The sequence below is a fragment of the Chiloscyllium plagiosum genome, unplaced genomic scaffold (genome assembly GCF_037043375.1).
Source record: "Chiloscyllium plagiosum isolate Xiang-an unplaced genomic scaffold, Cpla_swu_hap1 HiC_scaffold_14, whole genome shotgun sequence".
Taxonomy (NCBI): Eukaryota; Metazoa; Chordata; class Chondrichthyes; order Orectolobiformes; family Hemiscylliidae; genus Chiloscyllium; species Chiloscyllium plagiosum.
Window position 1 is genome coordinate 103,950,640 of NW_028270152.1, and position 22,071 is coordinate 103,972,710.

Consider the following 22,071-nt stretch of genomic DNA (forward strand, 5'->3'; position numbering starts at 1 on the left):
GGTGGATTTACAAAAATCGGCAAAAGGTGAGGCATGCTGGGAAACTGAGCCGAGCGTTGCCTTAAGTGATCGTTTTAATAAACAAGCTGTGCAACCAACAGAACCTGCAGCAACAGACTGACAGCATGTAACTGACGAAACCGCTGCAGGTCACACAATATTCATTTGAATTCCAATTGATGAAATTGACCTGAATGCCATGCCCTGATCAATCACAATATGGAGTTGCTTACCAGGCACAGCTGCACATCACACGCTTATTTGCAGAGGGTTCCCCTCTGTGCAACTAAAACTTCCAGGAATGGGTGCTCAAGGACCACCCTGCCATCGACATGTCAACTCCTGTTTGGGTCCATTTAATCAAGGTCACCGAGCTCTGATCTATGGATTGGAGGATAGCGACAACCCTCCCAAATAGGCGCAAACAAGTTTACAAACAAGAATCACTGTAACCCCACCTTCAGGAGCAGCAACTCTCGGTCAACCACCGTGAAGGTAAGGCATGCCTAGGAGCACGGGACGAAGACTAGACGATCATAATCACATGGATCAAGGCCAAGATCTCATGTGGTGGTATTGGAGCATCCAGAGTTAAGACCAAGCACAAGGTAGTTGATCCGGTTTATAGTGTAATCTGTTAGTTTGGAGTTTATTTTATTAGAATAATATTAGTTGTGGTAAATGAATGAGCATTATCATTTATTACTATTACGAGTCAACTCACAGTTTCTTAGCTCGATAATAGTTAGAACATACTGTGTTGCAGGCGCTACCATTCAGTCCTATGAACTTTCCCCATTACTCTTGACTCAATTATTCTGCATTCCATACATGAGGACGCCCTGATCCATCTGTAACTTATACTCTGTCATCTCTCGTAATTTTGATAAATGAAACTTTTTAATAATTATTTCGGCTAATGGGCTATTTTGCATTAACCCTTATTTATTCATTTGCCCGCATTGTGGTTCACTCACCTGACCCATCGTTACCATGGGTCAGGTGAGTGAACCACACGAAAGATGGTCGAGGTGAAGTATTCATAAGCAATAAAGGGGAATGTGTATATATTCCTGTTAAAAAGGCTGTAAACCGTATTTGAGGGTGAAGGAGAAGCTGATCACAAATCAGAATTGGTTAGTCATGATTTTGTCGAATGTCAGAACTGGAAAGGCCGAATGGACCACTTCAGTTCCCAGTCGCTATGCATTTTCCTGTACAACTGCTATCTGGACGACCTCATTTTCATCAATATTACCTTCATGCAATTCCCCATAAATACTTGTTATAGAATTTGTAATGTTCACTGCAGAACGGCACTGAAGTCCTTTCGATAGCACCTTCTCAATCTACAAATAAGTCCAAGGGCAGCAGACACTTGGGAACACAGTCACATACAAGTTCCCCTCCAAACCACTTGTCAACCTGATTTGAAATAGATATCGCCGTCCTTCAGGTTTGCAGAATCAAAATTCATAATCTCCCGCTGAACGGTATTCAGGTTCCACCTACACCAACCAGACTGTAGTAGATCAACAAAGCAACCGACTAGCATCTCCTCCAGTCTACTTGGAATGGACAACAAATTCTGGCCAAGACAAAGACACCAAAATCCCATGGATATCTGCAACTCGATGTAATTTATTCAGTTCAATGGCATTTCTGCAAGACTTCCTGTCACCCGCCCATGAAGACAGAAACAATATGCGTCCCTCGCCCAGAAGTGGTGACCTCTACTATCTAATGAGCACAGCGATTGACAGCATCATGACATTTAACGGAAATGTCACCCAAACCTGCTTGGAATGTTCTTGGTCGTAGAAATTGAACAAAACTATGACCTACCTGGCCAATGTGAGCATAGTTCTCATCCTGATGTGACATCCAATGTTTGTTAAACGTGAGGCAGAAAATGTTGACACCGCCTCATCATTGAACCAGGCTTGCCTCACTCTGTGTTCTTGGTTTACGAATTTGTTGGGAAAGTCTTCCTCGAAAATTCAAGATTTGTCAGACAAGTACAAACTGCCTCAGCTCCCTGACCTACCCCAACCTCATCTTCCTTCCTCCTCACAGAGCTTCTCCGTACCAGCGGTCTTCCCTCACTTTGTCAGTGACTTTGCAGATCCTCACTGAATCTCCAGCACAACTGAGAGGAAAATTTAACAATACCTGCACCAACTTTCCAACAAGTCACCACATCACATTCCACAAATACACAGATTTCCTACTCGGTGTTGATCAGAACACTCCTCTTTCCTGTCTTTGGTGCATTCCGATTCTTCACCATTCTAACATAGCTCTTTCAGATGTCCAATTAATCTCAGCAACCTGCAAGACTGGACACTTCATCTCTCCAATAAAATAGTTGATAGTGGAATTCATACCATTTTCTGACGGTCACAATCACTACAAATGGTTTTGTGCAGGTAAACGCCACAGTCAGTTGGAGAAACATAGAAAATGGAATACACTTTAAGAAACGAATTAGGCACATATGTAAATGAAAAAGGATTTTCAGGAAAAAAATTGTGATTACAGAGGAAAGGGATTCATCTTTTTTGAAGAAATCTTTTGTAACATATGTAATACAGGTAAAACCAGATTTTGTGATCTATCCTGATTTTCCCTGAATTGCGTGGTTTGCTCGGCCTTTCTCGAGGACAGTACAGAGCCACTGTTATTTGTATTGATGTGAAGTCGCGTAAAGAACAGACTCAGCAAGGAAAGAAATATCCTGCACCAAACGAACATAAATGTAGCAGGATGAGGAAAGTAAAATCACTAAAATATTGGTATTGATGAGCAGGTATTTGTTGTAAATTACAGCAGCTGAAAGGGGATGGGATGGAATTCCACTCGTGTCCCCACGGTATGAGCCTGGAGGTGTGGGTTTCAACTGCATCAACACTGTGGCAGTCTCATGTCTCCCCAGGATATCAACATGTGTCGACCTTAGAGCAAGAAATATTTCTGATTGAATTATTTGCAATTAAGAATTGTAGGTGGAAGAGAATTGGAATACCGAAATCTGAATTTAAGAAGCGTACATATTCAGTATCGACAGTCAGACTGAGGTGAAGACGAGGGGTATTGTATAGTTGATAGAGTGCAGTGCTCGTAGTGTGGAGACAAAAATAGACTCAAGGCAAGTTCACGCCTGGCGATTGTATATCAGTTTGTTTCATTCTTAGATATAGGTTTTAAAGTTGGTTGACAAAAACATAGTTTCTGGATTAGTGGTGCTGGAAGAGCACAGCAGTTCAGGCAGCATCCGAGGAGCAGTAAAATCGAAGTTTCGGTCAAAAGCCCTTCATAAGGAATCCTGTATTACTGTGGTCTTCCAGCACCACGAATCCAGAATCTGGTTTCCAGCATCTGCAGGCATTGTTTTTACCTACCTGACAAAAACTTAGAGTTTATTGATGGAAACTACAGAAGTTGCTTCAAACCTTTCATAATTTAACTAATTAGAATGCTATTCCTATGCAACATAGTTCATAAGGTTAATGCTCAGATAATCTTACCAGGAACACCAACGACAGCGAGGGTGGGATAGTAACCAGCTTGAATCACCCAAAGTACAGCTCGAATCCGCAAATCTAACCAGGCCCACTCTTGTGAAAGCCAGTAAAGACCCAAGGATAAACTCCGGCCCATTGTTATTTCGTTCAAGACTATTGTTCTCTGATTACAATCTCTCCTCTCCCGCTCTCTGTTGATCCTGGTGAGTACCGAAGGTGATGGTCTCCTATCATTATGGAATAACACATTAAACTGAGTCGCTTATTAATACAAGAGAGAAACTCTCCAGTGACACTGTTAGAAATTGAGATTAATTAAAGTCATTGAGTAAACAGCTCCAGTTAACCCCCCTCAAACTAACACCTGTTCTATTACAGTAAAACATGTTATTCACGCAGTTTGAGTGGAATGCACTGCGGTCACTGAAGGAAATATTGGGGGACGTAGCAGAGCGAACGTCCATAATCTAGCTAACCTTGATCATTATGGATCATCATCAAATTATTTTGGGAATTTTCGGGGAACAGCATCTGGAAAAATATGTTGTTGCTCAGAAAGCATCGGTAGTTTTAAAGAAAGTAAAGCAAACTGGACCGGAAATAGAAGAGTGTATCTTTTGAATTCCAGTCAGTCCTTTGACGTAGGGAGCTGCAGGACCTGTTTTTGAGTTGGATAACTTAATGATTATCGGTGAATCAGAACTAAATGTGATCGATTGTCATTTAATTGTATTTGTTTAGGAAACAGAATGTCATTGATTAAATGTGAATGGGAATCTGAACAGGATATTGATTAGGAAAAAAAAACAGAAAAGAGTGTAATAAGAGAACATGGTTGTTCTTATAACATTTTCCAATCGGGACAGTGAAAGGATGTAGAGCTGGGCTGAGAAGCGGCAGATGGAATGCAATGTGGAAAAGTGTGAAGTACTTCATTTTGCAAGTGCGAATTTGATTTATTATTACAGAGTTAAAGGCAGGATTCTTGGCAGTGTGGAGGATAACAGAGATCTTGGAATGCACGTCCATAGTTCCCTCTAAGTTACCACCTGAGTTTTTAAGACGGTATATGGTGTATTGGCTTTAATTAACAGGGGAATTGAGTTTTAGGGTTGTGCTTTCATGCTGCAGGTGTACAGAGTCCTGGTTACATCAAGTTTGGAATATTGTGTTGAGTTCTGTTTGCCTCATTATCGGAAGGATGTGGAAGCTTTAGAGAAAGTGAAGAGTAGATTTACTAGGAAGCTGCCTGGACTGGAGGGCATGTCTTATGAAGAAAAGTTGAGGGAGCGAGGGTGTTTTCTTATTGGAGTGGAGAAAGGTGAGTGGTGACTTGCTAGACGTGTAAAAGATGATGAGCGGCATAGATCGAGTGGACAGATGGAGACTTTTTCCCATGGTGGAAATGGCTATCATGAGGGGATCTAATTTTAAGTTGTTTGGTGGAAGGTTTACGGGACGTGTCAGAGGGTTATTTACACAGAGAATGGTTATTGTATGGAATGCACTGTCAGTTGTGGTGCTAGAATCAGATATTTTGGGACACATAAGCGAATTTTGGCTAGGCACATGGACAATCCTACAATGAAAGGTGTGTAAGTTAACTAGACCTTAGATAGGATAAATTATCTGCACAACATCGAGGGCCGAAGGTACTGTCGTGTTGTAGTTTCCGAAGTGCTATAAACACAGTCATGTTCTACTGCATTGTGGAGGGCACTTGTGAGACTGTGCAATTTCATCTCCTTGAGTGAAACATAAAGACATAATGGCTTTAGAATCTGCACCGTGTACTTTATCTGCACTCATTCCTGGAATAAAGCGCTTATATTATCGCAGTATAGTTCGTTTGGCCTGAAAGTGAGAAGTGATCTGATTGAACCATACTGACCTTGAGGAGATTGGATAGTCAGAATGGTTAGTTCTTCTTGTTCAGTGGCCCAAACCCAGAGAAAATAGCATTTTCATACAAATGTTATAAAACATGAATCACATCAAAACTTCTTGACCCACGTAAGAATGAGTAGCACTTCCATAAAGGGAGTATATATTGTTCTGGGAAATTTCCGAGGCAGTTCATATGACTTAGTATGGTGTTGTGGGATAATTCTTAGATGTTGGAACTCAGAGAGGGAGAATTATTTTCCTGCCTCTTAGCCCACTCTTTCTTTCCAGCAACATGGATAATCAGAGAATCCCAAAGTAATCTTTATCACTCTTGACGCATTTCTGTGGAGTACGCTTTAAAATCAAGCCCACCAGCTGGAGCACAAGTATTTCAGCCAAATACAACTGCTCATTGATGACCATGCAGCGCCTGCATCTTGTGTGAGCAAACCTTCATCATAACACCACCTGGTGCAATCTGTTACCTCGTCTTTGACATGACTGTAACTCTCACTCGTCGAACTATTTCCAAGTTAACAATAAAGAGATTTTGCTGTTCAAAAACAAAACGATAGGCATATGGGAACAGCATGTGACAAAATGAATTGTGGCACTGTCTACTAATATTAAGGGGTTGGCTTGTCATAAACTGCGAAACGCATTTGGCCTACATTCTTGATAGTTCAGGTGAATGGATACCTGGACTATCATTTAAATTGGTGAATTGTCGCCTTCATTCAACATTCCTTCTGGAGAGCAGTTCCTGTATCTTTGGTTATGAAGTCTTGGCTAAGTAATAGTCTTGCAGTTATGAATAAATAAATCAGCATGACATATTTGTTTGCGCTTAACCAGATTTGTCTGAGACCTGTAATTTTTCCAATGTCACCAACCTGGATATGTTTAAAATTGGAGTGACTGATGGAGTAGTGGCACAAGAAATGAATCAGTGACCCCCTTCGAATTGAATACAGAATCATCGAGACGAGGTGGAAAAATCCAGCCCATAATGATTTTGAGCTAGCTCCACTATTCAATATGGTCATTGGTGATGCTTTATGGCAACATCGTATCTTGCTTTCTTTCGATTCCCTTTGATCAATGCAAGTACCTCCAAAAAGCTATTTCGTTATTTAATACATTTAATGTCTCGGTTTTTTTTCTTCTCAATGATAAAAATCCTTTCTCATCTTCTATAATATTAAAAACTTGTTTCTGGAACCCACAAACAGAAAGCATTCCCTTTCCATGTAGTCTCGCCAATTCTGTAAAATGTTATCCATTTTCAACAGACTTTTCCAACTGTTTTGCAAGCACATCTCCGATTGTCTACCCTCACAGTTTTCTCTGCGTTTGTGTTAATTGGTCTGTCCTTCAGCTTTTATTTTCCTCTCCCTTTCATGCCAAATAGTGAAATGACATTTACGAATCTGCAAGAACTGCTCCACAGATGGAATGTTCAGTGAAGGCGACAGTTTACCATGTATTTCCAGGTATCCATTCACCTGAACTATCAAGAATGTAGGCCTAATACGTTTACAAGTTTCTGACAAGCCAACCCCTTTATATGAAGAGACAGTCCCGTGAATCAGCTTAGTCACATGCTATTCACACATGCCTATCTGTTTTGCTTTTGAAAAAAACACAAAGAGAGAGACCTGTTCTTTGTTTCGTGAATCTAATTTTAAATTGTCGCCAGTCTTTTGGGTTTTGATATGAATGCACTCTCATTATTTTATAATTTTTGCTACCTTACTGAATCGGTGTATTTCTCGATCATCATCCTGATGTTATCAACCTAATTGTTCTCCAGTGTATCAGCTTCCACTCTGTATGATTTCGCGTTATGTCTGCCAGATTTTCAAACATTCAGTTATTTTTCAAAATTATCTCGTTACCAATACTAACGTATCATTTGACCAGCTACCACACAGGAGGCTCTGAAATAAGATAAGAGCTTTCGGAATCTGGGGCTAGGAACCAGCATGGAAAGAGCATTGGCTTACCGGCAGAAGGCAGCGAGGAGGGACAAAGAAGACTTTTTCAAGGAAGGCAGATGGTGATTAGTGGAGTTCCACAGGATTCAGTGTTGGGACCACAACTGTTCACGTAAAATATTAACAATATGGATAAATGAACTGATGACATTTTTTCTGAGTTGGCAATTGACAGAATGATAGGTGGACAGACATTTCGTGATGAGGAAGCAGGGAGGCTGCAGAAAGTCTTGAAATTTGAAGACATGTTACCCAAAGAAGATGCAAATTGAATGCAATGGAAGAAAGTGTGAGATAGCAACTTTGATGAGAAGGATGGAGATGCAGATGGTTTTCAAAATGGGAAAGGCTTTGGTAGTGCGAAGTGCGAGTATTCTAATTAAGATTCTCTTATCGTTATCAACTGGAAGTTCGGAAGATAAATCCAAATTTCGCACCAAGAGGGCGAAAATACCAGAGCAGCGATGTACTGCTGAGGCTGCATAAAGACCATAGTGAGACTGCAGATGGAATATCGTGAAACAATTTGGTCCCCTTGCCTGAGAAAAGATGTACTGGTCTTGAAGGATCGCCAGAGGGTATTTATAAGAATAGTAAATGCCTTGGAATTGAGGAACGATTCAAAACCCGTTTGTACTTTATGGATTTTGGAAGGATACGGGGAAGGTCTGTTTGAAATATACGTAATACTGAGAGGCCTTTAACCCGCCGCTGTAGGTAAGATGCTTTCACTATTAGGAGAAACTTGATGCAAGCAAAGACTCAGAGGGAACGGACAATCTATTAGAAATGAAATGTGAGTGATTTTCTTCAGCCGGAGGGTGGAAAACCTATGGAACTCATTGACGCAGAGGGCTTTGCAGGCCAAGTACACTAATTAATTCATAACTAGAGTATCAAGAAAGGACACACATACAGACAGGACCCTCAATTACAACAGTAACCACCCCAAAGACCACAAACAAAACTGTGATAATGCAACATGTAAACGAGCAATAAGACACTGCAACACGCCAGAGCTCCACGAAACAGAAGACGAACAACCACATAGAATATGGAACATGACAATAGAACATTATAGCGTAGTACAGGACCTTCGACCCCGATGTTGCCCTGAGCTATGAAACCAATGATGAAACCCATCTAACCTACAATATCCCATATTCTTCCATATGTGTAAACAATGACATTTAAATGCCTTTAATTGTGGCGGGTCTACGATTGCTGCAGGCAGAGTCTTCCTCGCCCTTCAGACTCTCTGAGTAAAGAAAGCAAATTTGACATCTTTCATACATAAAAAACACCCCTCAATTTAAAACTGTGTCCCCTCCTGCTAGCCATTACCACCCAAGCAAAAAAGCTCTCACTGCCCATGCGATCCAATCCTCTGATAATCTTTTATGTCTCTATTACTTAACTTCTTAACCTTCTTCTCTCTAACTCAAACAGCCTCGAGTCCTTCAGCCTTTCCTCATAAGCCTTCCGTCCATTCCAGACATACCTTTTCAATCTCCTCTGTACACTTTCCAATGCTTCCGCTTAGTTCCTACAACGCCGTGACCAGAACTGTACACTATACTCCAAGTACGGCAGCACCAGAGTTTTGTACAGTTGCAACATGACCTCATGACTCTCACACTGAATTCCTCAAACAATAAAAGCTAACACACCACATGCGTGCTTCAGAACACTTCAACCTGGTGCCAACTTTCAAGGATCTATATACATGGACATCGACACTGCTAAGAATCTATTTCCATGGTGAACCACATTACATTTTTCTGCTTAAACGCCATTTGCCACCTCTTAGCCTAGCACTCCTAAGGCAATGTCAACAACTCCACCGACCTTAGTGTCATCCGCAAATTTACTAACACATCCTGTATGCCCTCATCTAGGTCATAACCAAAATGGCAATCCGCAGTAGCCCCAAAACAGACCCTTGCCGTACATCACATGTAATTGAATTGAAGGATGACTATTTTCCTTCAAACTTGCCTAATCGCAGCATAGTTTCTTTCCTACAGCTCGAACTGCTTTCCTTTGCTACATACCTATCCCTTTCTATCGCGAAAGTAAACATAACTGTATAGTGGTCACTATCGCCTACGTGCTCACATGAACCCAAATATAACATTTGGCCAGGTTCATGGTCCAGTACCGAACGTAATGTGGTCTCGCCCTTTGTTGGCTTTCCACATACTGTTTCAGAAACACGTATGAACACATTGGGCAAAGCAAATGACGCACCTGAAGTACTCGAACTATCGAGATTCTAGTCAATATTTGGAAAGTAACGGTCCCACACCACAACCAGCCTGTTACCTTTACTTCTATCCAGAATCATCTTTGCTATCCTTCTTTGTACATCTTTGGAAATGTTCGGAGACCAACGAAAAATGTCTTCCAGATTGACCTTTACTTTCCTGTTTCGAACATCAGCCCATACTAAGTCAGTGGATGAGTCCTCAAACGTCCTTTCTGCCAACGTAATACTGTCCTTGACGAACAATGCCACACACCTCCATCTTTTCACAACTTTCCTTTTCTTACTAAAACACCTAAATGCTGGAAGCTGCAACAATGTTTCCTGTCCGGCTCTACGTGCGTTTTTAAAATGACCACAACTTCGATGTCCCAGGTACAAACCCATGCTGCAAGTTCACACACCTGATTCTGGAAACACCTGGTGTTGAAGTGAACACACTTAAAACCAAATTCCTACATGCAAATGCACTCTTGCACCCTTGAAAACTCATTTATGTACTCACGACTCTCAACATTGTGGACACTGGAGCGACAATTTAGGTTCACATATCGATGGTGAATTAGTTTAGACCCTCCCAAAAAGCATAAGCAAATTCCCCCAAAAGATATTGGCTCTCCTCTGGTTCAGGTGTATACCACCCCATTTGACGAGGTCCCACCTCCCTCAAAATGAGCCCTCATTAATCAGATGTCCAATTCCATCCCTTCTGCACCATCCCTGTAGCCATGTTTTCAACCTTCCTCTTTCCCTGCTCCTCTCTTCGCGAGCATGCTGCATGGGTAATAAACCAGAAAAATAACTCTTTTTTTTGTATCACTAAGGTTTCGCACGAGCTCCTTGAATTTTTGCCTTACATCGCATACCTTTACCTACCTAAGTCGTTGCAATCTATGTGGTCAACGATTTGGGCTGCAACCTCCTCCCTTAATGATCCCTAAAAGACATTCCCATACGTAACAAACCCTGGCATGTGTAAGGCAACACATCAAACATGAGTCTATCTCATTCCCATAGAACCTTCTATCTTTCCGGCTAACTATGGAGTCCCCAATTTCTAATGCTCTGCTCCTCTACTCCTTCCCTTCTGATCGACAGGACCGACACATTGCCAGAGGCCTGTGCCCCATGGCCTTCCCATGGTAATTACGCCCCCCAAACAATATCCCAAACGGCAAATTTGGTATTGAGGTGAATGGTCACCGGGTTTCCCCGCACTGGATGCCACATCCTTTCTGTTGTCTGGCTGTAACCCATCTCCCATTTACCGGTACCTGAATTGTCAAACCTCTGGTAACTGCTCTCAATTACACGTCAGCCTCCCTAATGTTCCGAAGTTCATCCAGTTCCAGCTCCAATTCCTTAATGCCGTTTTCAAGGTGCTGGAGTTGGGTGAAATTCCTGCAGAGGAAGATCGTTGGGACACGAGTTGTGACTCTTACGACGCACATACCACAGGAGGAGCATTCAGATGGCCGAACTTCCATTCTCACTGTTCTAAATTCCCATAGCGAATATTGAAAATAAAACTAACAATCTTACTGAAACCAGCGCATAGACACTTTGTTTTGGTTAGAGGATGATGATGGATGGGAAACCCTACCTGAAGTCTTTACTAATAAGGGACACCCAAAGAGCTTCATCCAAGAACATGAAGTCACTGTGCACCGGAAACCTACATTAGAAATGTATGAGAAGTGACATCAAGACTTTTACGTCCACTGGGAATAATGATAGCCCAGAAACCAACAGCGAAACTTTGCCAACTAGTGTCTAAGACGAAAAACACCACACCCACAACATGTGTTATACAAAGTTCCGTGCAGCAACAGCGAAAACAAATTGACATTGGTAAAAACAGACAGGAAACTTCCCACCAGAATACATAAGCATCACCTTGTGGCAACAAGACATGATCCGCTGACAATGAAGGATACTAGTTCAACTGGGGCAATGTTACAATACTAGGACAGGCTAAACAGAGGCAATTGTTGGAACTCCGTGCGGCCTGGTTTTCTCCACTGATACAAAGAACACAAAACGTCACAGCGCAGGAATAGGTCATTTGGCACTGCAAGACTGCAGCGATCCATATCCGCTATCTAAATCCGCCATCTACGTTCAAGGATCTGTATTCGTTTGCTCCCTGTTCATTCACATATCTGTCTTGACAAGTGTTAAATAACGCTATAGTTCCCACCCTTATCACCTCCGCTGGAAACGCGTTCCAGGAACACCCCACTCTCTGCATGAAGAACTTGCCACGCATTACTCCCTTAAACCTTTCACCCTTACTTTGAAATTGTGACCCCTGTTTTTGAGTCCTTGACACTGGGAGAAAACGTTTCTTGCTATCCACCCTTACTACACCTGCCATGATTTTGTTGGACTCAATAAGGTCCTCCCTCAACCGCCTTCTTTCCATTGAAATTAATCCTAATCTACTCAACCTCCCCTCATAGCTGGCACCGTCCCTTCCACGCAACACCCTAGTGAACATTCTCTGCACCCTCTCCAAAGCACCCACGTCCTTGTGGTAATGTGGCGACTAGAACTAGACGCAGTATTCCAAATGTGGTCGAGGCAAAGTCTTATGAAATGGTAACATGACCTGCCAAATCTTGTACTCAATTCCCCGTCCGATGAATGAAAGCACGCGGTATCCTTCTTGACCTCTCTACTGACCTGCATTGAACTGCATCTGCCCTTTCTCTACCCAACACTCCAATTTATCTATATTCTTCTGTATTCTCTAACATTCCCTTTCACTGTCTGCTACTCCACCAATCTTAGTGTCATCTGCAAATTTGCTAATCAGGCAATTGCCACTTTCCTACAAAACAACAGATGTCCCAGCACGGATCCATGTGAGACACCACTATATACAGGTCTACCTTTTGAGAAGCTGCTGCTACTCTGTTTCTCCTGTTGCACAAACAGATCTCTATCCATCCAGTTTGAATACACTGGACGCAATGTGACTTCACCTCCTTCGTCAGGCTACCATGGGGAACCTTGTCAAATGCCCGACTAAAGTCCATGCATATGACATCTACATCCCTTCCCTCACCAATCAACTTTGCAACCCCTGCAAAGAATTCTATTGGACTTGTTAGGCATGACATTCACCGCACAAAACCATGGTGCCTATCACTCATAAGCGTTTTTCTTCCAAATGTGTCTAAGTATGCATGTATGTGTGTGTGTGTATGCACACACACATATATATAATATATATATCATATCCCTTAATATTTTCTACAGACGCTGCCCTAAACCTGACTTCATGCTCACAGTTCTGTTCTTAACTTGATAATCCGTGCTAACTCTCTTAAACAAGGGGCAACATCAATAGTTTTCCTGTCTTTTGAGTCCTCCCTCGTTTTCAATGAAGCAGCAAAGATATCTGTCATAGCCCCAAATATTTAATCTCGCACTTCGCTTAGTAACCTGGGATAGACCCATTCCGTCCTGTTCATTAGTTCACATTAGTGCCTTTCAGAAAACACAATACGTCGTCCTTTCTTATGCCGAAGAGAAATCGAAGATCTATCCTTAACCTCAACATCCACCATGTTCCTCTCCTCGGTGAATACCAATGGAAAGTACTAATTAAGAATCTCACCCATTTTCCCTGACTTCACGCGTATCTTTTCTCCTTTGTCCTTGAAAGGACCAACGTTTTCCTTCATCACCCACTCGGTCCTTTTCTATAAATAAAATGCTTTCGGGTTTTCCTTAACGCTGTTCGCTTAGGAGATCTCATGACTCCTTTTAGTCCTCTTAATTCCTTATTTTAGATTGGTCCTACATTCACAATATTCATCCAAAGCTTCTTCCGACTTCAGTCGCTTAGGACTTATGCACTCATCCTTTTTCCTCTGGCGAGTCTCACAATTTCGCCTGTCATCAGTGGTTCCCTAACCTTGCCATTGCTATTTCTCATTTTCGCAGGAACATACCTCTCCTGAACTCTAATCAACCTCGCTTTAAAAGCCTCCCACATATCGAATGTGTACTTCCCTGCAAATAGCTTCTCCCAATCTACATTTCCCAGTTGCTGCAGAATGTTATTGTAGTTGGCATTCCCCCAATTTAGCACACTTCATTTCGGAACAATCTCTCCTTTGTCCATGAGTATCCAAAAACATATGGAATTGTGATCACTCTTCCCAAAATAGTTCCCCATTGAAACGTCAACCATCTGGCTGGTTCCGTTTCCTAACACCAGGTACAGCATGGCCCCTTCACGATTTGGACCAGTTCCATACTACCCGAGAAAACCCTTGCTGAATGATCCTTCCAAATTCTGCACCGTCTAATCCTCGAACACTAAGTGAATCCCATTCAATGTTTGGAAATTGAAAATCTCTTTTCATCACCGCCCTGATGCTCCTACACCTTTCCATAATCCGATTACATGTTTGTACCTCCATCTCATGCTCGCTGTGGGGAGACCTGTAGTACAGCACCAAGACTGGAACGGCACCCTTCAAATTTGTCAGCTCTGCCCATATTGTCTTATGCTCGAGTCCTCCATAATGCCCTCCTTCAGCACAGCTTTGATATCTTCTTTGACCAGGAGTGAGACTCCTCCATCCCATTTGTCTCCATCTCAATCCTGCCTGAAGCATCGATATCCTCGGATATTTAGTTGCCAATCATGCCCTTTCCTCAAAAATGTATTAGTAATAGCAAAAATATCTTACTCCCAAGCATTAATCTCAACCCTGAGTTCATCTGTCTCATCTTCTGTACTTTTTGCATCAAAACAAATGCACCTCCGACCACCAGTCACTCTGCATTCTTTGATCGCTTCCTGCGTACTCTTCCCTTAAGTCACTCTGACTTCATTTTCCAGTGCCTTACAAGCTTTAATTACTACCATCTTATTGTTCACTAACCTTCTCATTCAGTCCCCAGCCCGCTGCCATATTAATTTAAACCCTTCCCAACAACATTAGCAAAAACGCCCCAATGGCATTAGTTTCAGTCCGGCCGAGCTGTCGACTGTCCAATTTGTAATAGCCCCACATCCCACAGAACTGTTCACATTGTCCAATACGTCTGAAACCCTGCCTCCTGTCCCATCTCTCAAACCACGAACTCATCCTAAATATGCGAATATTCCTGCACTGACTCACACGGAGCACTGGTTTGCCAAGCTGAGATTACTACCTCTGAGGTCCGACTTCTCATCTTGGCTCCTAAATCCCTAAATTCTGAGTGAAGGACCTCATTCCCGTTTTTACCGATATCGTTGGTGCCAACATGTACCAAGTCAACTCGAATTTCACTCTCACCCTTGAGAAATTTCTGCAGTCGATTCAAAACATCCCTGACGCTCGCACCTGGGAGTCAACATGTTATTCAGAAGTCTCGAATTTGACGACAGAAAAGCCTATCAAACCCCCTGATAATTGGAATCCCTCTGACTATAGTCTTTTCATTCTTTTCTCCCTCCCTTCCGTATAGCAGACTGCCACGATGCTATTAATTTGGCTGATGCTACCTTCCCCTGGTAAAGCATTCCCCCCTACAGTGTACAAACGGTATACCTGTTTAAAAGGGAGATGGCCGCAGAAGACACCTGTACTGACGTCCTGTTCTCTCTCTACTTTTTGGTCATCTGTTCCCTGTCTCCCTCAGTAATCCTCGTCTATGGTGTGAACAATTCACTAAACGTGCTATTCTTTACCCCTACATCATCGTGTATGCTTCATAGTGAGTTCATCCGCAGTTCCAGAGCCGTCATGAAGGCCAACAAGATGTACAAATGAGCCCAGCTGTGTCCCTGAGCTTCCACATTGAGCAAGAGGAGCATAATGCGTCTCTGATATTTCCTGCTATTTCTCATCTTAAACTTTGTTTAAATTGAGAGTAAAGTAACGAAAAAGGATTTTCTTTCGCCAACTTACCTTAAATTACCAAATTCCCTGCATTATACCAGAGTCCTTTTTTTGATTCGAGGAGGAAGGCAGGTTCAGCCGCTGAACGAATGTATCAGCATTTATAACGGTTTGATTACATTCCCAGCAGCCCCTGGTCTTGGTCCTGTCTGCCCTCCCTGAAATTAAATTTCAGGCTGCAGACTCCGGAGAAAAGGATTTTAAATGCTTTGTTTCCCTTCCATAAACAAAATCATTAACCTCAACCCCATCTGCAGACCACAACAGTACAAAACTGGAAATACAACCACTGCCAAAGCAGACAGAACTGTATCAATTCAGGGCAGATCACTACAACAATGTTTCATCCAGAGGCAACACAGCAATGAAGGTTCAATTGGGAGATGAAACATTTGCAAAATAACCAATCCGATTAGTGAACCGACCAACAATTCCAAACACAGATGGTAGATCTTCACAGAAACTTTATAGTAGGAACAGTCCGTGGGGTTCCAGATAATAAGTGTCAGACTGCAGCAACAGTCTGCTAGGTTCTGGATTGCAGACTTCAGTCAGTAGTTCAGTCTACGTAGTGCACATTTGTAGGCCTCAGGCAGTAGTACAAGTGTGCGGTGTTCCCGATATGAGGTCGAAGGCAGCAGCACCAGTCCACGAGTATCCAGATTATAGACATCGGGCAGCAGCATCAATCTGTGGACCTTCGGATGTAGGCGTCAGCCAGGAGTATCAGTCCGGTTTCATTTTTAAAGGCGATGGCTATTTTAGTGTATGTGGTGTTTCGATCTGACATATATGACATGTCTGTATAAATTCAACTGCATCTTTGTGCAATACAGACCAATAGAAGTGTTTTATTTATCTTAGCCTATATCTACTCACTCCGAGATGACTTCCTAATATTCATTCCTGTGCTCCTATAAATCTTTACATCTGTATGTTACCGGCATGGCAATCTGATGTACTTCAACTCCTTTCTCTTCTGCCCTAAACTGCCGTTGTCTCCACTTTTAAGTTAGGATTCTATCTGTGACATTATAACACTTGGGAACAAATTCAGATTTCTTTTCCAAATTGGATTTATTATGCAAATCTTGCAATGGCTCATCTTTTCCTTATAACTCATGTAATCGTTCAGAACTAAACACCACTGCATTGCCCTCTCCTTGTTCAGGCTCTTTCCTTATCATTTCGTTAAATAAGTTGTCAGCTAAGTGAATCTCAACTTCTACTCCTTGACTGGTGGAGGTTCGATTGGCTTCAGATTAGTTTCTCAGGTCGGCGCAAAATCGAAGCCCATAAGGCCCCTACTGTGCTGTACTGTTCTATGTTTAGGTTTTGGGTCTCACGTTAGTTTTCCTTATTGCCTCAACATATGGCTGTGGGTTCTTCTGACCACACTGTCCGGAAACATTCCACTTTACCTTTCTTCACGTTCGTCATTCCCCTGATTTTCCTTTGGCTTCTCCACTACACGGAGTTTCTGAGAGTTTTTGTTTTCCACAAGAACCAACTGTATTCCCGGGATTGCCTCTCTTTCAATTATTGTCACGGTCTTTTCCTCATCCTGTGTAGAAATTACAACCTGATCTTGCAAAGTGGGAACGTTAAGTCTCTTTCAATCTATCCCACAGACAACGACTCTCTCTCTGGTATCACTAAAAAGAGTTTTAATACATCCATTCCTTACTATAAGAGATTAATTAAATCCTGCGTCTCTCACTATTTTAATTTATTTACCATCTTCCCCGTTCTTCCTGAGTAAACTTTACTGAGAGCAGTGAAGTCTTTATAAAGATCAGGCAAGAACTCAATACCTAACCCATGCCTCGGCTGTAGACTCCCCTGCAGTTATTTGACTTGCTTTGAGATTTCCTTCATTACCTTTAATCTCTTTGGTTTAACTTCTTCTTCAAAATACTTTTTCTCAGTGCCTTTCTTCAACGACGAACACTGTGACTTTGTTTGTCCCACATTATTGCAGTGAAAAACACCGAGGTCTTTCAATTCCTTTTTACCCTCTTAGGTTTCTTTCTTTCACCTGTGGTAAACTATTCCCAGTGTGATCCAATCGTTGCTTTTCTCAGAAGGATCTCCGCCTTTCAAAATTTCTATACCCACGGACTGAATTTCCTGTTTGAAGCGAATTATGTTTTACTCACTAATGCATATTCACCATGCATATCTGCAGCTGTTCTCACTGTTTTAATTTTCCATTCCTTTATATGAGTTCTTGGCATTTCTGGAAGTGAATATTTAATCCCACAAGCAAAATAATCTCTCTAATAGACTCGTATGTCTTTTCTATCTTTAATGCCCTCAACTATTTACCGAAGTTGCGACATTTAATAATTTCAATCTCGACATGATTCAAACTTAGTTCCTTCTTCCCATTTCTGAACCGTTGTCCATATGCTTCTGGTAACGACTTGTAGGGGCTCAACATAACCTGCTTAACATCTTCTTCATCTCTTGACATTTCATCTGACAGCGCAGCAAGCCACTCAATGGTACTGCCGACAACTTAGTCTGAATTAACATGACCCACACAGTCTCTGGTCTGTCCATCTGCCTCGCGAATTTCTCAAAAGAAGTGGAAAAAAAGCCTTTGACATCTTTTTAATCGAAGTTCGCTAATGTAATGAAATATTTGTATCTCTCCCTACCCGAACTTTGGCTATCATAGATTTAATTATTATCACTTTCCTCCTCACTGAACATTTCTGTTGCCTTCAACTCTATTCGTTTAAGTTGAGTTTTGTATTCAATCTGCAACTCAGGATGTTCAAGCTCTCTATTTTTATCCCTCTCTTTCCTCCAGTTTTGCCTTTTACAAGACAAAACATTCTTATCTCTCCACCTTTATCTTCCAACTCCAGTTGTCTCATTTGCAATTTCGCTTATTTTTAACTCCACCGCACTTGCATGTTTTTCTGAGAAGCAGAAGTGCTTGTCCAACTCTGTAAAATTTCAGTTTTCTTATTATCCTGAGTAAAATTCAATTGTAAACTGTTTGATAATTCTGAAATTATTCGGACCCTTCCTCTGTCGTTCGAAACTCTTGTGGCAAACTTGTGAAGCATCTTCAAATCTCACAACCTATTTAGCAATGTTCAGAACCATTTCCCTCATTTTCAATTTAACCAATCACAAGTAACTGAAATTCATCGGATTTTCCACTTCACAGATATATTTAAAGATTTATGGTAATAATTTCTACGTCTGTTTACATCCGTCCAAATTCCAGGCTTGAGCCATCCAATCCTGTCTAAAGCCCAGATAGGAGACGCCAGTCAGTTCAAATCACGAACGACATGCCGTCAGTCTGTCTGCAAAATGATATTTAAATGAAATGGAGACCCCTGTATACACTTTATAAGTAACAAGTATTTTGAAGTTGAAAGTGTGTGAAGTAACTTGAAGAGGGAGTGAATACTGTTCTGAACGGAGGGCTTACAAGCACCTGTGAGATACGATGAGATGCCAGTCCCAGAGTGTACTGTAAAATTGAAATATCTGACATTTCACTGTGAAGCGAATACTTGAGTTGGTTGCTGTTTTGATTGCATTATGAATTTTACGATCAATTTAAATTGTGCTCCAGGATACTAAAACACAATCGAGTTTGAATTTATTATTTTGCCAAAATCTAACCAATGAGACAATCCGACGTTGGGAAATTTAAAATGCAGGCATTTTAAAAATTACGGAAAAAGCCTCTGCCATCAACACAAATCCAATAAATTCGGACACAGTTTCTATCAAAGGTACCTTTTCATATGAAACATATTACCTGTAAGAAGAAAGATGGTGACCCAGGGTGCGTTCGGCTGGAAGACGAAAGACACTGCAGGCCACAGTTGCTGTGTACTTCTGACATTAAGCTGACGAAATTTTAATAAATGTCTTATGGGAACACCGTATTGTTATGAAGTTGAAGGTACATAGTAAGAAGTTAAGAGAAAGGGATACTAAGAGTTATGAATAATTGATTAATACTTTTAGAGTTAAAACAAATTGAAGTCATTTTCTTTGAATAGTGTGATTTGAAGGTTCTTTGTCACTCATTTTATAACAGATTACGAGGCGAGCTGAGCTTGTCTGACTGTTTGGTTTAATGAACAGCAGGATTCACCGCTATTTGACTGGGGCAGGTTAGAAATATTCATTTTGAGATTTGGACAGATTTGAACAGATTTTGGGATGAAATGTCCAAGCAGCTTTAAACATTTGCCGATTAGTGTCCTTTCAACAAAGTGTCGTTGAGAAAATTTTTTTAGTTTTGAATACTTGTGGTTGGTTTAAACAAAAGTGAAGGAAATTGCTCCCAATATTGCTAAAAATGTTTTAAGGTTTCAAGATACTTCTCAAATTTGCCAAGAAAGCTAAGAAAGAGAGACAAAGAATATATTTTTATAATTAGCAAACGGGCTCGAATTGGTTTTAATCAAGGACGAAAGGAAAGCTGAAATTGTGATGTAGTTTGTCAGGACTTCGGTATATCAGAGAAACAGACAAATCGGGTAGAGCTCGAAAAATTCAGTTGCAATTGAGGTAAATGAAGTTAGAACATAAGGAAAACCATGAGAGAAAGAAGAGAGTTAGAGAGAGAAAGAGAGAGAGCAAACAGGAAGGGAGAGAAGGCTTTTAGCTGAGCAAAGAGAGAGTAGAAATTAGAGAAAGAGAAAAAGAAAGGGAGAGTGAACTTGAAATGCAAAAGTGGCGAATTTGGGAAATCAATTTAACAGGATAGAGATGAAGAGCGATGGCAGTGATGTATACAAATATGTTTTTAAAATTGCAGCAATATGATGAACAAATGTTGAAGCCTTCTTTATTTAATTGGACAAATTAACTTGGCAGATGGAGTGGTCAGATAACTTGTGGGTAATGCGAGTTCAGAATAAGCTGGTAGGCAGAGCTAGTGAGGCGGTTTCAGCGCTATCAAACGAAGAGTGAAGAGTTTATGCAAATGTCAAACAGACTATTTTGAGCGCTTATGAAATGGTACCAGAAGCGGATAGACAGCTATTCAGAAACATCATTAAGGAACCAAATCAGATTTATGTTGTGTTCGAAAGATTTAAACGTTGTGATTTTGTAAGATGGTCTTAAAAATAGATGAGACTTTTGACGCTTTAAGAGATTTTATTCTGCTGGGTGTTGTTTAAAAATTCACTTCCAGAGATGTAAAGAATTCATATAGACGAACAGAAATGGTATGAAATGAGAAGCGCAGCAGAGAGGGCAGATGAATATGCATTGGTGCCGAAGGCCCAGATTAGCTCCAACAAGAATTTCATCCTGTGAGCGATTAAAATTGGGAGAAGGGGAGATCCTGCACGACTAAAAAAAGAGCAGAGCACACAGATAATAGTTTACCACACGTTCAAAAAGAAGCCCAAGAGTGTGGAAAGGAGGTGAAAGGCCTTAGGTGTTCTCACTGTAATGGAGTTGGAGTCGGGTGATTTAAGAGGGGCTCAGGAAAAAGGGAGATTCACTGACAAAAGGTCGGACACGTAAAGTCACAGTGCTGGTCATTGAAGAAAGGCACTGTGGGAAAAGATGAGGGTTTACAACTAAGCCAGTGGCGCTGTTGAAAGTAATAAAGGAATCCACAAGAAATTAGATGGAGATGCAGGCGACTGGACAGGCTAGGCGGGGGATGGGTACTGAGGTAGAGCCCGATATCTATAAAGAATTGGCCTCTGTGTGCAAAGTATCTTCATGAAGAAAAAACATTAGGGGAAGAGAAAGAAGTTATAATTACTCCTGTGAATGATATATCAGGATCCAATGCGGGAATGACTCCCCTTATTGTGGAGAAGGCAAAGAAAGATCAAGAAACTGAGAAGTTTACCGAACAAGTCCATGGAAGTTTTCCGTAATGTGCAGCAACCAGATCCCACTATTTTAAGTCACAGCAATAATCTAAAAAAGAGAAAGACGAAGGAATTGAGATTCAGTTAACGGGAGTCATGTTTCACATAATGTTGCACGATAAACCTGAACAGGCCGAGGGTCAAACACACGTTTTTGGTCCTGAACGGCAAAGGGAATTGCAAAATAAATAGAAGACGATGATAGGTCTCCATGTTGATGCAAACTCAGAAAAGGAACCAGAATGCATTTCTGAGGGCTGTATCTTAAAGAAGGAATAGAACATAGAACATATAACATAGAAACATACAGCGCAGTACAGGCCCTTTGGCCCTCGATGTTGCGCCGATCCGAGCCCACCTAACCTACACTAGCCCACTATCCTCCATATGCCTATCCAATGCCCGCTTAAATGCCCATAAAGAGGGAGAGTCCACCACTGCTACTGGCAGGGCATTCCATGAACTCACGACTCGCTGAGTAAATAATCTACCCCGAACATCTGTCCTATACCTACCACCCCTTAATTTAAAGCTATGCCCCCTCGTAATAGCTGACTCCATACGTGGAAAAAGGTTCTCATGGTCAACCCTATCTAAACCCCTAATCAT

At 41.5% G+C, this 22,071-nt stretch overlaps 1 protein-coding gene across 1 annotated transcript in view; it reads right to left on the reverse strand.

Moving 5' to 3' along the window:
• The window catches only part of LOC148148105 (uncharacterized), a 66,601-nt gene that overhangs the window by 15,474 nt on the left and 29,056 nt on the right, over positions 1-22,071 (reverse strand). Inside the window, exons 2-3 of the mRNA XM_087994011.1 lie at positions 17,005-17,147; positions 11,278-11,349 (exon numbers count right to left, since the gene is read on the reverse strand). Of these exons, the coding sequence (XP_087850137.1) occupies positions 11,278-11,349; positions 17,005-17,147 (215 nt within the window). The remainder of the gene's footprint in view (positions 1-11,277; positions 11,350-17,004; positions 17,148-22,071) is intronic.